The 20,344-nt window shown below is 43.0% G+C and overlaps 1 protein-coding gene across 4 annotated transcripts in view; it reads right to left on the bottom strand.

The window, feature by feature from the left end:
* The window catches only part of CRACD (capping protein inhibiting regulator of actin dynamics), a 134,317-nt gene that overhangs the window by 30,832 nt on the left and 83,141 nt on the right, over nucleotides 1-20,344 (bottom strand). For 2 of the 4 annotated variants that reach the window (XM_040238253.1, XM_040238254.1), the window contains exon 3: nucleotides 3,728-3,863. The exons of 1 other annotated variant lie outside the window; for it this stretch is intronic. In XM_040238253.1, the coding sequence (XP_040094187.1) occupies nucleotides 3,728-3,847 (120 nt within the window). In that variant the 5' untranslated portion in view covers nucleotides 3,848-3,863. Of the gene's footprint in view, nucleotides 1-1,727; nucleotides 1,750-3,727; nucleotides 3,864-20,344 lie in introns of those variants that run through there. One more of the 4 variants, XM_040238255.1, reaches the window with a different exon arrangement.

The raw sequence follows: 20,344 nt of genomic DNA, 5'->3' as shown, positions 1-20,344 counted from the left end.
CTTATGGCAATGAATGGAGTTACTGTTAGACTGGAATGTGAGCTAAAGGGGTGATATTTTATTCATTCAAATTTGGCCATTTGGCTGTAGAATGGAATGCTGGAGAATGATATTATAGGAATGCACATCTATATTTATGAGGCTCTTTTCCTATGGTGTAGAAATTCCAAGCACATCATATTCTGCAGCTCTCACACTGCCAATTTAGATTTCCCCAGATTTTTCATAGCCATCCTTCATGCTATGACTGTAAGAACAAGGCAGAGAGAAAATAAAATTGCTGTCTTCTCGAGCGAACTCCAGATACTCCCATAGTTAAAATGAATTTAAGAGAATAAGCAAAATCAAACACACACAGATTTAAAGACATCTGCTCTGTGCAGAAGTGGTGAAGAGCAGGTATTTATTCTTTGTGTCCTTGACAGCTGCACGAGGTGCTCAAATCGTCAAAGGTAAGACACTTTGGCATTTTAAAGTGAAATCCAGCCCGGCAGGAGACAGCAGCTACTGAAGACAGAGATTCTTCCTCCTGAGCTGAACAGTCCGTGGACTAATAGACTGAGCATTTTCTGACAAAGCTCTGGTATTATTCTAAAAATCACCTGCGGGCTTGGTCTGTGATATTCCCGATTCCTATCATCAGTAGGTGAATACATACTTCACAGCCTGGTTTGCTCTGAAATAAATAGGCACCTCCCTGATACGTGCTCTGGGAACATCAAGGTCATTGTAATCCAATGCATTGCAGTGCAAAGCTTACAAAGCCACTCTGTGCTCTATCAGCTGAACAGTGATTTTCTATAAATGGCAGATTTTAAGAACTGGAGGGGCTCTTCAGATCATCCATCACATGCATCTTCTTTGTTTTTCAGATGAGGAATATGAGGGTCAGAGAGCTTTAATGATTTGCCCTGAGGCCACAAAGCCAGGTGATGGCAGAGGCCTGTCAGGCATTTTTTTTTTATTTATTGGCCACAGAACAACTGACTGTTATGTATAGGGTCCTTAAAAAGGACGCTACTGTTATTTCTGTCCTTTATAACTATCCTGTATATTAAAATTTGTTCTATGCACATGCATTATCTTTATACTCAGGAAAAAAAAAGGTAATTTTTCTTCTAAAGGTTCAATCGCTTGCTACAGAAATTTTGGCAGGTGGTAGATTCACATTGTTCAGGAAAGAGTAGGCTTATTTATGCTCTTTTCAGTCATTCTGTACTCAGCAGACGGATACTAACCATCACTGGTACAACCTAGGACAGTTCTGGCTGAGATGACTACATGTGGGCGCTAGGGGGCAACCTTTCCAAATGCAGGCATTACAGGCGCAGCTCTGGTTTCTCTGGGCTGGAAAGTTTCTTGAGCCAGAAAAAAAAACAAACACTTTTTTTTTTTTTTTTTAAATGGCATTCCAGTAGAAATCTCATTTCAAAAGAATATCTTAATAATGGTGGCAAATTAGCTTGCTAGGACATTTACTGTCAATAGGTGTTATCTACTACTTCTCTCTTTTTAAAATAAACATACATACATACACAAAGACAACTCCAGACATAAAAAACATACATGCGTCTGACATAAATAAACACCCTCATTCCATGCTGGAGTCTACGAAGGGGTGGTCTTTTATGCTGCTTACTAAGCATCAATACCAGCATAACGTTTTTATGGAAAAATGCAAAGCATTCATGCAAGTTAATAAGTTAACTACTATTTCTATGACTTACCAGGAACATACTGCTTAGTCGACTGAAAAATAAAGCACAGTCTTTTGGGGGTGATACAGTGATATCTTATGGCACTCTAAAAATCACATTTGTTATGATAAGGGTCCCCATTTCCCTCCTTGAAAAGCAGAAGTCTCTTATATTGTTTCAAAACATAGCATTAGAGCTGTAAGGAAGCTTATGCATATCCATGCAGCAGAAGCAAAACTAGGCAGACCTCCTGTGAGTACATGTCATCCAGAGGAGAGTGTTCAATTAGACAGCTATTCTGTTTCCCTCACATTTCTCCTCCTGCATTAACAGAACTGTTGCTTCAGAGAAGTTAGTTGTTTTACATTTTATTAATTATGAAATCAGATTCTTTAAACTTATGCCTTACATCATTAACACAAACAACAGGCATTCACATATATCTACTGAGTTTCTACATTTTCAATATTGCAGAATTATCTATTTTTTACAACTCCAAGTCCACTTCGTGGAGTGGCGTGGTGTAACACAGGTGCTACTGTTTAAGACAACAATCGCCTAATCTTTAAAGAACTCCTTGAAAGCCCTTGTGAAATACAGTTGGTTTGTAGACCGAGGCCTGCAGGTCACTCCCCTTAGAAAGGGAATATTATGAGGGTTCATTGCTTCTTAGCAATAATATCCAGGAGCCGGAAACTTCAAGAAGGAAAGGTAAGGGGGACGGTGGTTAAGGTTTTCTTCGGCCATCACTGCCCTTTCCTCTTCTCCAACTGAAGAGAAGCGACTAAGGCTAACTTTCCTTTCTGAGTCTATAAAATCTGTAGCAGTACGGCCAGCAAGAACCAAGAATGGGAGCTAGTCAGGATGTGCTGGAATTTGAAGGAAGTGCCTAGGTTAGTTCTGAGGGCAGAACTATGGCCTTGGGCAGTAAGGTGGTAGGTATAAAGATCTAGGCAAGTCTGGGTGTGGTTCCAGGGTGTTGGCTATTTCCCAGCTGCCATATGCTATATTTAGCGGAGTACATGTGGAATATGTAACCAAACACAGGTCACAAAATACATAGCTTAATATTCAGTAGAAACAAGAATATTTCAAGCAAGTAGAAAACTCTGAGTACCGTGCTTCATCATGTCAATAGCTACGCAAGCCAGCCGTCTCCTTTATTATTTTTTTGCTTGGTTCATTCATTAATTTGTTCATTCACTATTGCAGACTTACAAACAGATGGAAACCAGCACACCAGAGTCCCCTGTACACAGTCTGGATCGCCTCCAAGCAACCCAAGCTCAGAGAAGTGCTTGCTTAGGCACTTCTGCCGGGTGAGTGAGTTCTGCTGAGCACTCGGGCAAACCTATGTTGTCGGATCCCAGGGGTCTTCGCTCCCCTTGCTATTCCTGGATTTCCCATTATTTCAATCTCATTCAGTGAAGAATTATTTTATCTTCATTATTAAAGGAGTTACCACCTGAGTCAGTTTTATGGAGGAAAACTGCCCACCTCTGCAGCACAAACAGGAGGGAAGTGGAAGAGCTTCACAGATTCCCTCTGGGACAGGGTGGCTCGGGGAAACCAGGGTCAGAAACACAACAGAACCCGTGACAGCCATTCACTGTCCAAGTACAGAGACTCAGAGAGGGTGAGCCTGCTGTGCACGCCTTCAGCTGACAGTCAACCCTGTGCTCAGGGATTACGCCCAACACTCAGTGGTGAGGAGCGCTCTCCTCCCACCCAAGTTCTGCAGCTTCTCTAGGGTACCTGTCTTCATTAAGTCCAGTTAAAAAGGAGGAACAACTTGAGAGAAAAGGAGAGGGGGTGTTCTGAAGGTGGGTGCAGCATGACAGTGTACCTCTCATGGGTGCACAGAAGCTTCCAGAGAACTAAGCCAGGTTTGAGAAAGCAAACATTCTCACCGGGAGTTACCCCTGGACTTCCCAATCCATGACTCAAGGCCAAGCCAGGGACCTTTCCCACTTCCCTCCATGGCCGTCCCCCTCCCCCTTCCTATGCCTCTGACCTTCAAGCTGTCTTACCTGAAGAGTTTTGACTTTGCCCAGGATGTTGTCCTGTGACATTGCTTGAACTGTCTGCTCACTTTCTGCTCCCCCATCAGGAATAAAAATACTGTCATGGGAAAATGCCCGGGTTCCCATAGAATAGTTGAAGGACCTGGAATGCAAATCATGTGCTTCATTTTATTAGGATGATAAGACTTCTTTTGGCAATTCCATCTCCTGTTCCTCCTGATTCAGGGGACTCCACCCACATCCCCAATCTCACTCAGAAACTGCTTCCAGCCCGCTGTCCTCTTCTGCGAGGGGTCAGCCAAGTAGCTGGGCAGACAGAAGTGTCCCTCGGGAATAAAAGAGCCTGTCTCCTACACAGCGTGTTTTAGAACCACTCACTGGGAGAACTCCACGTGCTCGCTACCTGTTTGTGGAGGATCCAGGACAGAAAGCACTGCAGAAATTTTAGCTGCAGGAGCCCTCCTCCTGATGGGCTGTCAAGAATGTCAAGCAGTCCTTTTTAAGCAACATGAAGATCTCGAAGTACGAGGCAAGAATTTCTCTCTCTCATAACCACATTGGGAAGAAAAATACATACATCTAAAACAAAGACTTGATGAGGACTGGAACTGCTGATGGGCACTATCGGAATAAAGAGTCTCTCTGTCGAGACTCCTCAGGAATTCAGAGGGGTGGGGGCACATGTGCTAAGGAGACTCTAAATGGGCGTCATGCATTGGGCAGCTTGTCAGTGGTAGGTTCCTAACAATAAGAAGGCTTCAGTTGAAAGGCTGGACTTCAGAGGAATTCTAGACTTCTAACCTGTGAGGTATAGGTTGGGTGAACTGCAGAAAGACGGGGCAGCAGACGCCAACTGATCCTCACTTGATCTGGGAAATTAAGCTATTTCTGGGAAGGAATACACAGGGATAGAATCACACACTCTCTGTAAGGCAAGACAGGCACACTTCCACGATGCCAGGCACACAGGCAGCTATCCCAGAGCTGAGAGCTCTACTTCTCCCTCTCCCCTCCCCCACAGAAAGGGGTCCCATTGGGAGGTTTTATCAGTGATCAAGGGCAGGAAAGAAGAGCCAGTACTGGGGGAAAGGGGTCTCTGGCTGGTACCTCTGAGCTGAATTTCAGAAATGCTGCAGGCAGGGTCCCAACCAAGTTTCTTGGGAAGACTGAGTACCAAATTATATCATCAAATTGGCCAAATTACCAGCAGTATGGTAACAAAGCATATGAAGTTCAGAGACAAAAGACTTGGACATAAGCCTCCTGGCTGTGTGATAATAAAAACAATAATAACCACCAATTGTGACTTTGATGAAAACACTGTGCTGAAAGCTTTACTTTAAGTGATCTTATCACCAACTTATCATTGCAAATAAAACTCAGGGGGTAAACAGCCTTATATGGTAGTGCTAGCGGTAAAGAATCTGGCTGGCACTGCCGGAGACACAAGAGACGCAGGTTCGATCCCTGGGTCAGGAAGATCCCCTGGAGTAGGAAATGGCAACCCACTCTGGTATTTTTACCTGGAGAATCCCAAGGACAGAGGAGCCTGGTGGGCTACAGTTCATGGAGTCACAAAGATTTGGACACGACTGAAGCAACTTAGTACACAAGTAGGCAAAGTCACCTAAATAGAAGCCGTAGCATGAGAAACAGGATTCAGAACAGCTGAACACAATCCCAGGCCAGGCAGCTGAAGTGTTTTAAAGTGGTAGAAGGTCTTTAGTAGTCCTTCCCTTGGGCGGAGCAGTGGGAGAGGAATACAGGATGCTAATGTCACGTGGGCTGGAATATGGGAAGGCTGGAGATACTAAATAGCTGGAATAATCGGTAAGCCTTTGGCTACATAGCACAAGACACTGTGGAGTAGCAGCCCACGTTATGAAATATGAGGCACCGTTTTAGCATATGAATATAAGAGGAAATTAAATGTGTCATTATGTCCTCGTTCCTCAGAAACTTTGTGACCTATGCTACAAAATGAACTTCCAAATTCACCCAAAGATGCTAGGAGTTAAAATTTCATTCAAAGCTATGGAATCAAACCTTTAATATCCTGTCTAAATTTTTTTCTCAGATTCCCTGGCTAGGATTCAGATGAAAGAAGAGGTAACTAACATTTTCTACACAGTGTTTTTACAAATGGCTTATGTATACACATAGGCTCTCAGATATTCTCATAAACCCACATATACACAAGTTCACCTTAGATGCTTAATAAATGCTTACAGTGTCTCACAGTTGTATGCACATAATAGACCAACACTGGAAGGCCAAGTTCTCTTCCAGTTTCCAAGTCAATCTTCTGGCTGAATCATGACTTTTTTTTTTTTTTTTTTTAAATGTAGACCATTTTTAAAGTCTTTATTGAATTTGTTACAATACTGCTTCCGTTTAATGTTTTGGTTTTTTGGCCTCGAGGCACGTGGGATCTTAGCCCCTGACCAGGGATGAACACATACTCCCTACACTGGAAGGCAAGTGGCAGCCAGGGAAGTCCTTGAATCATAAAGTTTAACTCTCAGCTCCAATTCTTTTTTTTCCAGAAAAACTAAGAACCAACAGTTTCCTGCTCTTCTGTGTTTGTCCCAAATGTTCCTTGCTGCTAGCCAGGATCTAATGTCCCCACATTCCCCACTTTTAGACGATCTTATTGCAAAATAGAGCGAATGAATGGTGACAGGAGTAGCAGTAATAATGGTACTAGTGTAGTCAAAGTAGCAATATTAATACTGGCTGAATTTTACTGGGCACTTGCTATGTCCCCTCCCTCTGTGACAACTTCTTTAATACAACATCTCAATCCTTGTGATATACACTATTTAAACCTTGTGTGATAGGAATGACTAAGCTCATTTATAGATGAGGAAACTGAGGCTTGAAGACAGTGAGTGACTTGCCATAAATTAAATGACTGTATATGTATGAACCTGTTTCTGGCCTGTGTTCTACTGGTCTATTTGTCTGTGTTTATAGCAAAAGTCCCATGCTGTCTTCGTTACTATAGCTTCCACCCCCGCCCCCAGATTATTTATTTATTTATTTTTGGTTGCTCTGGGTCCTCATTGCTGTGTGTGGGCTTTCTCTTCATTGCAGTGTGCAGGCTTCTCACTTCAGTGGCTTCTCCCAAGGGCTCCAGGGCACGTGGCTTTCAGGAGCTGTGGCACAAAAGGGCTTAGTTGCTCTACGGCATTTGGGATCTTCCCAGACCAGTGGTCGAACCAGTGTCTCCTCCATTGGCAGGTGGATTCTTACCCACTGTAACACCAGGGAAGTCTTATAGCTGTTTTATGAGTCTTGGTATCTAGCAATTTTAAGTTCTCCAGCTTTTTTTCCCAAGTGGCTATACTTATCTCTGCATTTCTACATAAACTTACATATACAAAGACACACACACACACACACTCAACACTCCTAGGATTGCTTCTGTGATGGCATCTGTAAATAAACTGATTTATTTACTGGATCTGTAAATAAACTCTGACGATAACTAATATCTTTACAACAGTCATTCTTTTCATCCATGAACACTGGATATTCCTTCATTTATTTAGATCCACTTTCAGTTCAGTTCAGTCGCTCAGTCGTGTCTGACTCTTTGCGACCCCATGAATCGCAGCACACCAGGCCTCCTTGTCCATCACCAACTCCCACAGTTCACTCAAACTCACGTCCATCAAGTCGGTGATACCATCCAGCCATCTCATCCTCTGTCGTCCCCTTCTCTTCCTGCCCCCAATCCCTCCCAGCATCAGAGTCTTTTCCAATGAGTCAACTCTTCGCATAAGGTGGCCAAAGTACTGGAGTTTCAGCTTTAGCATCATTCCTTCCAAAGAACACCCAGGACTGATCTCCTTTAGAATGGACTGGTTGGATCTCCTTGCAGTTCAAGGGACTCTCAAGAGTCTTCTCCAACACCACAGTTCAAAAGCATCAATTCTTCGGTGCTCAGCTTTCTTCACAGTCCAACTCTCACATCCATACGTGACCACTGGAAAAACCGTAGCCTTGACTAGACGGACCTTTGTTGGCAAAGTAATGTCTCTGTTTTTGAATATACTAAGTTGGTCATAACTTTCCTTCCAAGGAGTAAGCGTCTTTTAATTTCATGGCTGCAATCACCATCTGCAGTGATTTTGGAGCCCCCAAAAATAAAGTCTGACACTGTGTCCACTGTTTCCCCATCTAACTACCACACAATTGCACTCATCTCACATGCTAGTAAAGTAATGCTCAAAATTCTCCAAGCCAGGATTCAGCAATACGTGAACCAAGAACTTCCAGATGTTCAAGCTGGATTTAGAAAAGGCTGAGGAAACAGAGATCAAATTGCCAACATCTGCTGGATCATGGAAAAAGCAAGAGAGTTCCAGAAAAACATCTATTTCTGCTTTCTTGACTATGCCAAAGCCTTTGACTGTGTGGATCACAATAAATTGTGGAAAATTCTGAAAGAGATGGGAATACCAGACCGCCTGACCTGCCTCTTGAGAAATCTATATGCAGGTCAGGAAGCAACAGTTAGAATTGGACATGGAACAACAGACTGGTTCCAAACAGGAAAAGGAGTACATCAAGGCTGTATATTGTCACCCTGCTTATTTAACTTATATGCAGAGTACATCATGAGAAACGCTGGGCTAGAAGAAGCACAAGCTGGAATCAAGATTGCCGGGAGAAATGTCAATAACCTCAGATATGCAGATGACACCACCTTTATGGCAGAAAGTGAAGAGGAACTAAAAAGTCTCTTGATGAAAGTGAAAGAGGACAGTGAAAAAGTTGGCATAAAGCTCAACATTCAGAAAACTAAGATCTTCGTTACTTTCTCTCAATAAAGTTTTGTAGTTTTCTGTATAAAGGTCTTTTACATATTTTCATAGATTTAGTCCTACATATTTGATGTTTCTGAATCTATTATAAATAGTATAGGTTAAAATGTTTTTCTAATTGTTTATTGGAAGAGTATTAAAGTATCACTTGGTTATTGATTATTGACATAATAATTAGGCTTAACTAAATTTATTTATTAATTATAATAATGTGATTGTTGATTCTTTTGGATTTTCTATGTATACAATCATTTTATCTGTGACAAAAGACAGCTTTATTTGTTCATTTTCTTTCTTTCTTCTTTTTTTGGCTGCACTATGGTTTGTGGGAGCCTTGTTCTCTGACTGGGGATTAAACCTGGACCCCTTACTGTGGAATCACAGAGTCTACCACTGGACCATCAGGGAATTACCCTATTTGTTCATTTTTCAATCTCCCTCTCCCTCCTTCCATACTGCAATTAGCTAGGATCTTCTCAGGAACTGAAACAGAAGCGGTGATGGTAGACTTTGTCATATTCCCAAACTGACCAAAAAAGCGTTCAATATTTTCCCATAAATTATGACGTTAGCTAGGCTTCTCAGATGGCGCCAGTGGCAAAGAACCCACCTGCGAATGCAGGAGACATAAGAGACGTGGGTTTGACCCCTGGATTGGGAAGACCCCCTGGAGGAGGGCACGGCAACCCACTCCAGTGTTCTTGCCTGGAGAATCCCCGTGGACAGAGAAGCGGGTATGCTATGGTCCATTGGGTGGCAAGGAGTCAGGTATGACTGAAGTGATTTAGCTATAGAATTTCTGTTGTATTACTGTTTCTTTGAAAAGATAGGCAATCTGTCTCTTACAACTGATTTTAAGATTTTCCTTTGTCTTTGGTTTTCTCAGTTACTGTCTGTTGTGGCTAGGTGTGAATTTCTTCTGCTTTATCTAGCTCAGGGTACATAATACTCCTTAAACCCATGGCTTGGTGTCTTTCATCAGTTTGGGGAAATTCTCAGCCATTGTTTCTTCAAATACTGCTTCTGCCCCATTTTTCCCTATTTCTCCTCTGATTCTGCAATGTTAGGCCTTTACAATATAAGTCACGTCTTTCATGGTCTTTTCTGTATTCATCATTCTTTTTAATCAACAGGATTCAGTCTGGATTTTTCTACTGACCTAACTTTCAGCTCATTCATGTTCTCTTTAGTGGTGTCCAGTCTGCTGTTAAAACTACCTACTGAGTTCTTACTAGCAGTAGCATTTTTCAGACCTAGAATTTCCATTTGATTCTTTTTAATAGATTCCAGTTGTCTCATGAAATTATCCATCTTGTCAACTATTTTACTGAATATATTAATCACAATTATTTGAAAACCTCTGTCTGAAAAAGCAATATTTTAGTCCATTTGGGTCTTTTTTTTTTTTTTTTTTTTTTTGCTGCACAGCATGCAAGATCTTAGTTACCAGATCAGGAATCACACCTGGGCCCTCTGAGGTAGAAGCAGTGTCCTAACCACTGGACCACCAAAAAAGTCCCTTTTTAAGAAAAAATATTTATTTTTATTTTTTGGCTTGGGTCTATTTCTATTATCTTGTTTTCCTCATAGTCTGTTTCTTAAATGCCTGGTAGTTTTTTTTAATTGAATTCAACACATATGCATGAAAAATTGTAAAGGCTGGGTCCTTTCCTTCTACAGAGGATTTGCTGGTTCCTCTAGCAAGCAATAAAGGAGTAGATCACATCAATCCAATCAGGATAATCACAGTGATTAGCAACCTTTGTAAGGCTCAGGCTACCTCTGTTTTGTCCTTGCTTCTAACGTATAGGCCTCCTGGAGTCTCAAATAAAAACCTGGTTTATTATATGTAAAATAGATGACAGGTGCAAGTTCAATGCATGAAGCAGGGCACTCAAAGCCGGTGCTCTGGGACAACCCAGTGGGATGGGGGTAGGGAGGGAGATGGGAGCGGGGTTCAGGATGGGGGAACACATGTACACACATGGCTGATTCATGTTGATGTATGGCAAAAACCACCACAATATTGTAAAGTAATTATCCTTCAATTAAAATAAATTAATTTAAAAAAAACACATGGGTTATTTCCTAAAAGTCCTTCTCCTTGGTGGGTTGGTGAGTCTTGAAACTGTGCACAAACCCCGGTGTCCTTGTCTTTTGAGGTAAAATGCTGATTCAAGAGTTAATGACTGGAGACTTTTCCTGGTGGCACAGTGGACAAGAATCCACTTGCCAATGCAGGAGACAAAGTTTCGATCCCTGGTCCAGGAAGATTCCACACATCACAGAACAACTAAGCCTTTGGATCACAACTACTGAGCCCAAACTTCAGCACCCGCAAGTTGCAACCACTGAGGCCATGTGCTGCGACTACTGAAGCCCACGCCTAGAGCCTGTGCACTGCAGCGAGAGAAGCCACTGCAACGAGAAGCCCACACACCTCAACGAAGAGCAGCCCCCGCTCACTGCAATTCAAGAAAGGCTCCACAAATCAACAAAGACCCACTGCAGCCAAAAATAAAAATAGATAATAAAAATTATTTTAAAAAGAAAGAAAAAATTGAGTAAAATTATATTAAAAAAGAGTTAATGACTGGGATAGGTGAAGACGTAGAAACAAAGAACAGCTGTTGGACTAGGAAACTGATAACAATTTAGACTAAAATTCTGCCACATAGCAGAATCATTGAACTTACAGTTCCTTGAAAGATACAGATAAAGGTCTGACACACATTCCTAAGTTGCTTTTTATGGGAAGCAGACCCCCTCCAGATGAAAACTGCTGACCACAAGAACATAGACCCTAGACTGGTTGAAACCAGAAGGCTGATGAAGCTTGAAACTCCACCTTGATGCCAACCAATCCCAGAACTGTCCAAGAACTGATCATGCCCTGCTCCTTGAACACTATAAAACTCCTCACTACCCCCTCCAGGGTGGTTAAACAGTCTTAAGAGCATTAGCCCACTGTGGTCCCCTCTGCCAGGCAAAGCAATAAAAGCTCTTTTCTACATCACCCAAAACTCTGTCTCTATGTTTCTATGTGGCACCAGTGAACAGAGGCTGAGTTTTGGCAACAATCTCAAACTACAATTTTTGTGTTTCCAGCACCAAAGATTGCCAAAAATTCTGCTGTTTTTCAGCCTGCATTCTTGTGCAGCCTTACCAACAAATGCCTCAAAAGGAAACCTGTTACTTAGATTTAGATTTCATTCTGGGCTTCTCACCTCTTGGGGAATTTAGTCCCTCAAGTCCTGGCTGTCCTGGCAGTCTCAAACTCTAATTTTTGTGTTCCCAGCCCCATGAGTTTGCCTACAGCTCTTCTGCCTTCTCCTCCTCTTGGTGGCCACCCTGAACATTTTTGGTCTCTTGGCCTGTACTCAGGAGTCAACTAATGCCCACTGGAAAGAAGCAATATGCAGAAAGTATGGCTCAACTCAGTGGATCTCCCTTCTCTCCAGGATCTCACTGCTCAAGTCTGGTGCCGCAGCAGCAATCTGACACCTTCAAACAGACATCCCTGTTAGAAGATTTTATTTGTATTTTCAGTTGTTCTTGGTAAGAGGACTGATTTGTTATAAGCTACTTCATCACAGCCAAAAGTGAAAGACCTTTTTTTTTTATATTAAGTCTCTACACAGAATCTATTTTTTTGATGTGGCCACTGCTGTTATGAGAATTACTTTTTCTGTTATACAAATTAGTTTATTTTGCCTTTTAGTATGATAATTGCAAAATTTAACTTGAGGATAAACACAGAAGCAGCTGTGACATAAAAAGAGTCCCTTGGCAATGCCCTGAGTCCTCCAGTGCTGGTATCCAGCCTCCCAGAACACAGGCAGGAAGACAATACCTACTTTGCGAAGTGATGAAAAACATTCGTACCTTTCTCTTATATCTGTTTTTTGTGCCTTTTTTTAAAGCCCTGAGAAGAAACGGCAGAGAAGAACGGCAGAGGTCACTGATTTATTAGTAACACTAATGAACACTCTCTTCTAGATAATTCACTTTACATAACGCGAGTTTAACATTACATCCTTGGCAATTTGTGTAACTTTAGATCTTTGGTAATCATGGTTACCAATTTTGTCTCCAAACAACTCTACAATGCAGATTATTTTCTTTTCTCTGAAGAGGAAGCTAACACAAAGAGTGGGTAAGAATGTTGTCCAAAGTTCCAGATTTTGAGACAGGGCTGGACTGGAAACTGAATAGCCCACGTGCAGAGATCTCAGCTTGAAACTATGTTCTAATGAACAAAGAGCTTGGTGGGATCTTTGTCCTTAACCAGCTGGGAACTATGAATTACGTGATTAGGAGGTGGAGGGGCAATTTACCACAAATTGCACCTTAGCCAAGTTCATCTGGACTTCTTTATTCTTGACATTTACAGATCTTTCACGACTGATTGCAAAGTAGGCCAGTTCTCCCCCTTCTGTTTATTAAGAGTGAGCCAAGAGGCGAGGGGTCTCTGCGCCTCCATGCTGCAACTTACCCTCGGAGTATCTGTTCAAATGGAAGAAATGGGACCTGCTGTGGCAAACTTCTCTTGTGATGCTTAGAATACCTAGTAGTCTCTCGATCAACTGTGAGATGTATAAAGATGTCTAAAACTCCCCAGATTTTTAACTTCTAACTTGAAAGATTATCAATACAGTCACTTAACACTCATCTTAATTTAAGCAGGATCTGAAGTCAAATGTAAAGCGCATGGGGGAAAAGCAAACTCTAGAAGGACAGGAAGAGAGGCCCACTTGGGAAATTTAGAACAACACTGGGCCCCGAGGAACCGTTTTCATAAGCTTAGAGAAGAATCACTGAGCCATGACTTATAGATGCCACAAAAATTGTCGTTTTGGACTTAGAGGTCCAAAGAGCAGAGAAGTTCCTGGGGCCTTATAGAAAGAAAGGACTCGCAACTCTCATCTCTAGATTTCTGTTGTGGTTTTTTGTTGTTGTTGTCATTGATAATATTGTTATTTGCAGAGAGACTGGGATTCCAAACATGTATCAGAAGCTTCTAATCAGCTCATGGAGACCACTGTTCATCTTTCTCCTCAACATCTTACTGACTCCTTTGGTTATCCTTCCAAAGGCAGACACAGTAGAATGGCCTGAGACTACTCTTTGGGCCTTAACAATCAGTTTTTTAAAAAACTATTTATTTATTTATTTGGCTTTGTCAGGTTAGTTGGATCATGCAGGTTCTTTCCAGCATACAGACTCTCCAGTTGCAGTGCACGAGGATTTCCGTAGTTGCGGCGTGCAGGCTTAGTTGCTCTGTGGCATGTGGGATCTTAGCTCTCCAACTGGGCATCAAACCCATGTCGCCTGCATTGCAAGGCAAATTTTCATACACTGAAATACCAGGGAAGTCCCAATAATCACTTATAATAACTAACTCCAATACTACAGTCTCTTCTACCCACCCGTCTCCAGCTACACTAGAGGACCCCGTTGTTGCTCTTTAGTCACCAAGTTGTGCCAGACTCTTGCAACACTATGGACTGTAGCCCGCCAAGCTCCTCTGTCCATGGGACTTCCCAGGCAAGAATACTGGAGTGGATTGTCATTTCCTTCTCCAGAAGATCTTCTTGACCCAGGGATTGAACTGGCGTTTCCTGCACTGGCAGGCGGATTCTTTACCACTGAGCCACCAGGGAAGCTTACTACTTGGCCTAATACTACAGTGGACCCTACTACTTGGCTAGCCCATTGTCTCTACAAATTTGACACAAACAAAAGCAAACTTATCAGGCATTTCCCACAAAATTCCAATCTTTCCTATTTCTTTGTTATTATCATCCCTTAGGTTCTGTGCCATAATATTTTGTAAGTGAAGTCAGATCCAGGTTAGGGGAAAGTTATTGTACCAAAGGCCTTAATGAGTAACATTATCTGCCCTTTCACAGGTAGAAATCCTTCAAAAACAATATTGAAATCAATGAGTAAGACTGCAAAGCCTGAGGTCCGGGACCCATTTAAACCTGCACTGGATTCTGCCTGCCACAGTCCTCCACGGCTGTGCCTGGAGTCCTGGAGAGCTCCGTGCCCCATCTCTAGTGGGTCCCAAATGGAAACCAGCACCAGGAGAGAGAGCTGCGAACCCAGGGCGGCAGCAGTTCTCGCCAGCCAGCAGTCTCTGCTGACTCTGTGATCACCAAGGCATGATTTGTCCTTTTGGACAAAGAAGCTGAGGCTCCGAAGGTAAAGAGAGAGGCTTTATCAAGACAGAACTGAAGGACTTCCCTGGTGGTCCAGTGGCTAGAACTCCGTGCTCCCAACACAGGGGGTCTGGATTTGACTCTGGTAGGGGAACTAGATCCCACGTGCTGCAATTACAAGAACCCAAATGCTGCAAGAAACATCAAAGATCCTATGTGCTGCAACTAAGATGCATCGCAGCCAAATACATTTCTTTTTTAAAAAGAACTGAAACCAGGAGGGACAGTGACAATAACGCTCACTAGCCCTTCAACTGCCCTTAGCAGATCCTCTGCTTATTTCCTGTAATACGACTGACATCTGTAAATGATCTCCAACTGAAGTCTCCTCCACTTCCACTTCCTCTCAAACCTGACATTCATCTTTAAGGAGTTAATCTGCCAGCTCAGAAACCTCTAGTGGTTCCTTTTTTGCCAAATTCTACCAGATGAAGCTGCAATGGCTGCCTGGCACTTAAGGCTCTTCATGATTGCATTTAGGGACCCTAAAGCACTCTGGCTTTCTGAAGCAGAGGCCCTGCAATGCAGGGATTTAGTACTCAGACTCAAGCCAGTGTGCCTCCCTATGAAACCTGGTTCTCCCACTTACAGCTGTGTGGCCTTGGGCATGTCACTAAACCTCCAGGGTCATCGGTTTCCTTATCTGTAAATGAGGATGATAATATGACCGACCTCATGCAGCTTAGGGCTTCCCTGGTGGTTTAGATGGTAAAGAATCTGCCTGCAATGCCGGAGACCTAGGTTCAATCCCTGGGTTGGGAAGATCCCCTGGAGAAGGGAAAGGCTACCCACTCCAATATTCTGGCCTGGAGAATTCCATGAACAGAGGAGTCTGGTGGGCTACAGTCCATGAGTTCACAAAAAGTCAGACATGACTGAGAGCCTAAGTACAACAGATGGAGCTTATTTAGGATTAACTGAGCCTCCATTGGTAAATTAGAGTGATGTGTTTATATAAATATTACCTATTATTATCAAGTGTTACCCCACTTCAAACATCCAGAAATGCAAACCCAACCATTCAGTCCCCCAAACACCCTCTCTTGGCTCCATCACTGCATGGGCTCTTCCTCCCCATGACTGACTGCCCAGTGCCAATCTCTCAGTGCAGGTCCTACTTACCCTTCAAGGTCCAACTGATACCTTATCAGTCCCACACAGCCTTGCCTGTTTTGCTGGAAGAAGGGGATCTTTTCTCCCTCAGAAAGTCCTATGCATGCACTTCTCGTTATATACATGTTTATGTTATGATTACTAAAATCATGCCTTAAATGAGAAGGAAAACAAAAGTGCTTTCACATTGTAAAACGTATCATTATATTTTCACTACAGCACCTGGAGTTGCATGAGGGCAAGGATCATAACTGTTATCTTTGTTTCTCTCATGAAAGTGTGAAAGTGTTAGCCGCTCAGTCGTGTCAGAATCTTTGTGACCCCATGGACTATAGCCCTGCCAGGCTCCTCTATCCATGGAATTCTCCAGGCAAGAATACTGGAGTGGGTAGCCATTCCCTTCTCCAGGGGATCTTCCTGACCCAGGGATCAAACCTGGGTTTCCTGCAGTGCAGGCAGACTCTTTACCATCTGACCCACCAGGGAAGCGGAAGCCCAGTTTCTCCCACAGCACTTTACAAAATAAAAGCTGTAAGTTTTTTTCAGTGGATGAGTAAAGGATTAACAGTGCACCGGAGTTCGTCAGATGGGTTTTCAATGGAGAGGTCACTGAGGGAGTGAAAGTCCTGAGAAGGCAAAAAGTGGGCAAGTTAGGATGCTCAGCATTTTCAAAGGTTCCTTCTAGGCCTCCTTCTCAACTCAAACCAGCAAACTGCTTCTGGCTTTGTTTCCCATCTCTCTCTCACCAAGTTTTCCAGTGCCCTATGCCCATGCCTAACTGCAGAAGAGGCAGAGATCAGACAGAGGGTGCGTGATGGGCCTGTGGCCTGTGGCTTAAGCCCTAGAAAGGGACAGTAGAGATAGAAGGTGAAAAGGAAAATAAAACAAAGTCATCCCTTAGACATACCATTGCATCCCTCACCCACTGGGCAGTGAGTGCTAAGGAGCACAGGGAGGAGTCAAGCAGAGCCATCTCCATTTTAAGTTGTGTTGTCTGGAACTTCTGCTTCCAGCAGGGTCTGGTGTGAAAGGAACAATGAAAAGGGAGAGAAAGTTTGCCGGTGGAGGTGTTTGGGGGAAAAATCTCCTCGTGAATAAAATGTGACACAAGACAGGGATGATCTCCTTTTTTGTTCCTGGTTTGTGTCATCTGCATGTGATAGCTGGAACAGAGGCAGCCATATTGGAGCCATGAGGAAATAAGCCTGGGGATAGCCATACTCCCTGAAAATGCCAGAGAAGAAAAGGAATCAGACTGGATCTTGATTATGTTGCTAGGTTGCTGCATCAATGTGCCTTGGAACATGGGAAGTCATCTAGACTATCAGGAATCAGATAATATACTTCATTACCATTGCAGAAAGATACCAGTAGATGTGTTTTCTGTTAACCCATAATGCCTGATACAGTCTTCTAGCCACTACTCTAAACTCTGGGCACATCTAAGACTCACTGACATCATCTAACCTTGGAGTAAGAGCCTACAGAGGGAAATTCTCCCCACCCAAAAAAGGAGAAGGCTCTCTGCAGCTGCACAGTTAACACATGTCTCAGGCCAGCCCTCCTACTCCTTCTCCTTTGTCTTTTTTGGACAAGCATCATGTAATTTGGGACCATAGATATTGGGTAATTACCATGGCAATGATTAGGGATTCACTTCAGGAATAAGGAAATATAATTATAGTCCAATTGCAGCTTGTTTCCATGACAACAGGGGCAATTGTAATTGATCAGCACTTTTCCTCCTAAACAGAGCCGTGAGTCTCTTAAATGAAATGCTGAAGAGCAATTAACTCTCATCATCAAACAAACTAGAGTTGCTGGAAGAGACTGAAGTCAGATTACATTTTGTGTGACATCTTGGAGACTCATCCTGGACTCTGACATTCTATGAAAATACACAGTTCTCAATAGGCTAAAGGGTACCGAATCACCTATAATCACAGGAGCAACAGGATATGTCATAAAAAATTCAAGGAAGAGGAAGAAAGTTTGGAGTCTTAAAACACAGACAATGAGAACTGGAAGTCAAAGGACCATCTACTCCAGCCTCTAGGCCCAGTCCCCGGTCTACGTAGGACGATCAACCATCTAGCCTGCCTCTAACATTCTGCAGGGACTCCTCAGCCTTCCATGCTACCTATTCCACTCTTCAGGTGCCCCACCTGGAGTAAGGTCTTTTCATAAACCTCTCTAGCCACCGTGGGAATCAGTTTAGTCTTGGTCTATGCTTTGGAAATAGAAAACTAGTTATCAACATCCTCTTCATCTCAGTAGTAATATTACCCTGCATTTGGAAAGCACTTTTTTTATAGCAAATAGTGTCAGGTCCCATGAATTTTAAAAATAATTTTATTTGATTGATTTATTTTCAGCCATGCTGAGTCTTCATTGCTGCTTGGGCTTTTCTCTAGCTGCAGTGAGCCAGGGCTACTCTTTGTTGTGGTGCTCAGGCTTCTCCCTGCAGTGGCTCTTCCTGTTGTGGAGCACAGGGTCTAGGCACATGGGCTTCAGCAATTGCTGCGCATGGGCTCAGCAGCTGCAGCTCACAGGCTTAGTTGCTCAGTGGCAAGTGTGTTCTTCCCAGACCAGGGATCAAACCCATGTCTCCTGCATTGGCAGGCACATTCTTTACCACTGAGCCACACGGGAAGCCCCCACATGCATTTTTTTGTCCTCATAATTATCCCAGAAGACAGCATATCCATTTAACAGATCAAGAGGCTGGCTTGGTTAAGGTCACACAGCTCTGAAAACACCTGGATTCACAAGAGGATCCTGGCTTCCAATCTACTGCCCTTCCACATTTTGTATCTCTAATAATTACTGAAACTGATCATCAACCTTCTTTCTCCTAGACTTATTCAGCCCAGGTCTATGAGTTCTGCTTCGTCCTAATTTTCATGCATTTAATGCTTTTTGCACCTCTTCTCTACTCTCTTCAATTTTAGCACATCCCAAGTTCTCATGGATAGAGGATAAATGATCAAGTAAAATAGTCTTTTCTGACTTCATCTTTTGAAAAGCAGTAAGGCCAAGGAACTGAAGCACACACGGTAATCATAGAGCCTGAGCTTCACTGTAATTTCATTGGTGACATACTGTCTCACTACACCAACCGTATAATTTTCCTTTTCCAGCAGGTCAGAGGGACAGAGATCCTCTTCACCACGGTGGGAAACCAAAGGATGAATTACAAGAATACTGACTGGTACAGTGAGTGGGAGGAGTCAGTATGGTAAAAGGGGAGGATTCATGTATTCATTCATTCAATGAATAATTATTGAATGCCTGTTATGCGCTAGGCACAGAGCAAGAGGCTGGAAATAGGATGAAAGGTAAGGTGTGCAGGCCTACTTTTATGGAAAAGTAAAGAAAGTTGTCAGAACAAGGGCAGGGGGTCCTGATCTAGGCTCAGGGGGTCAGAGAAAGCTTGCTCCCTGGAGGAAGATGCATTTGTGCAGAAAACTGCAGAATGAAGAGGAATTAGATGAGGAAGGAGGTAGAGGTGGGGGGTGGGGTCTTCCAGACAAAAGAATTACCATGTGAAAAATCAGCTGAGTGGGAATCATATGGTAAGTCTATGTTTAACAATTTGGAGGAACTGTCCAAGTGCTTTCCAAAGTGGCCACATCATTTTACCTTATCAGCAAGTAGGAGGGTTCCAATTTCTCACATCCTTATTAAAACTTACTATTGTCTGTCTTTTTTACTACAGTCTTCCTAATGGATGTGAAGTGATCAGGTCAGAACCTGTGCCCCAGGAAGAGGACTCAGAAGGAAACGGAGACTATATGGGCAGAGATCCTGCCTAGGCAGTGAGGGGTTCAAGCCACATACTGGGTACCCCAGTCCTGGGGTCGAGCCCCAGTGGCTGGTTGGAGGGCCAGTCAGAGGAACTAACAGGAGGGCTTTGGGAAGCCTGGACTTTTTTCTTAGGAGTAGTGGGCACACTGAAATACAAAACCCTAATCTTTTTGCTTCTTTTCCCCAAACTTTAAATGTTTTATTTTGTATTGGGGTTTAGCCAATTGCCAATGTTACGGTAGTTTCAGGTGAACAGTGAAAGGACTCAGCCATACACGTATACATTTTCCCTCTATACTCCCTCCCATCCAGGCTGGCACACAACACCGAGCAGAGTTCCATGTGCTATACCTAGGTCTTTGTTGGTTATCCATTTTAAATATAGCAGTGTGTACATGCCCTTCCCAAACTACCCAACTATCCCTTCCCCCAAGCCCCCTCCAACCCCACCCCCACAACCATAAATTTGTTTTCTAAGTCTGTGAATCTCTTTCTGTTTTGTAAGTAAGTTCATTTGTATCATTTTTTAGATCTCACATATAAGGGATGTCATATGATATTTTTCCTTCTCTATCTAACTGACTTCACTCAGGATGATACTCTCTAGGTCCAAACAGAGAGTTGCTGCAAATTGCATTATTTCATTC

Source organism: Oryx dammah, unplaced genomic scaffold (assembly GCF_014754425.2).
Source record: "Oryx dammah isolate SB20612 unplaced genomic scaffold, SCBI_Odam_1.1 HiC_scaffold_3, whole genome shotgun sequence".
Taxonomy (NCBI): Eukaryota; Metazoa; Chordata; class Mammalia; order Artiodactyla; family Bovidae; genus Oryx; species Oryx dammah.
This window is presented reverse-complemented; position numbering and strand designations above follow the sequence as displayed.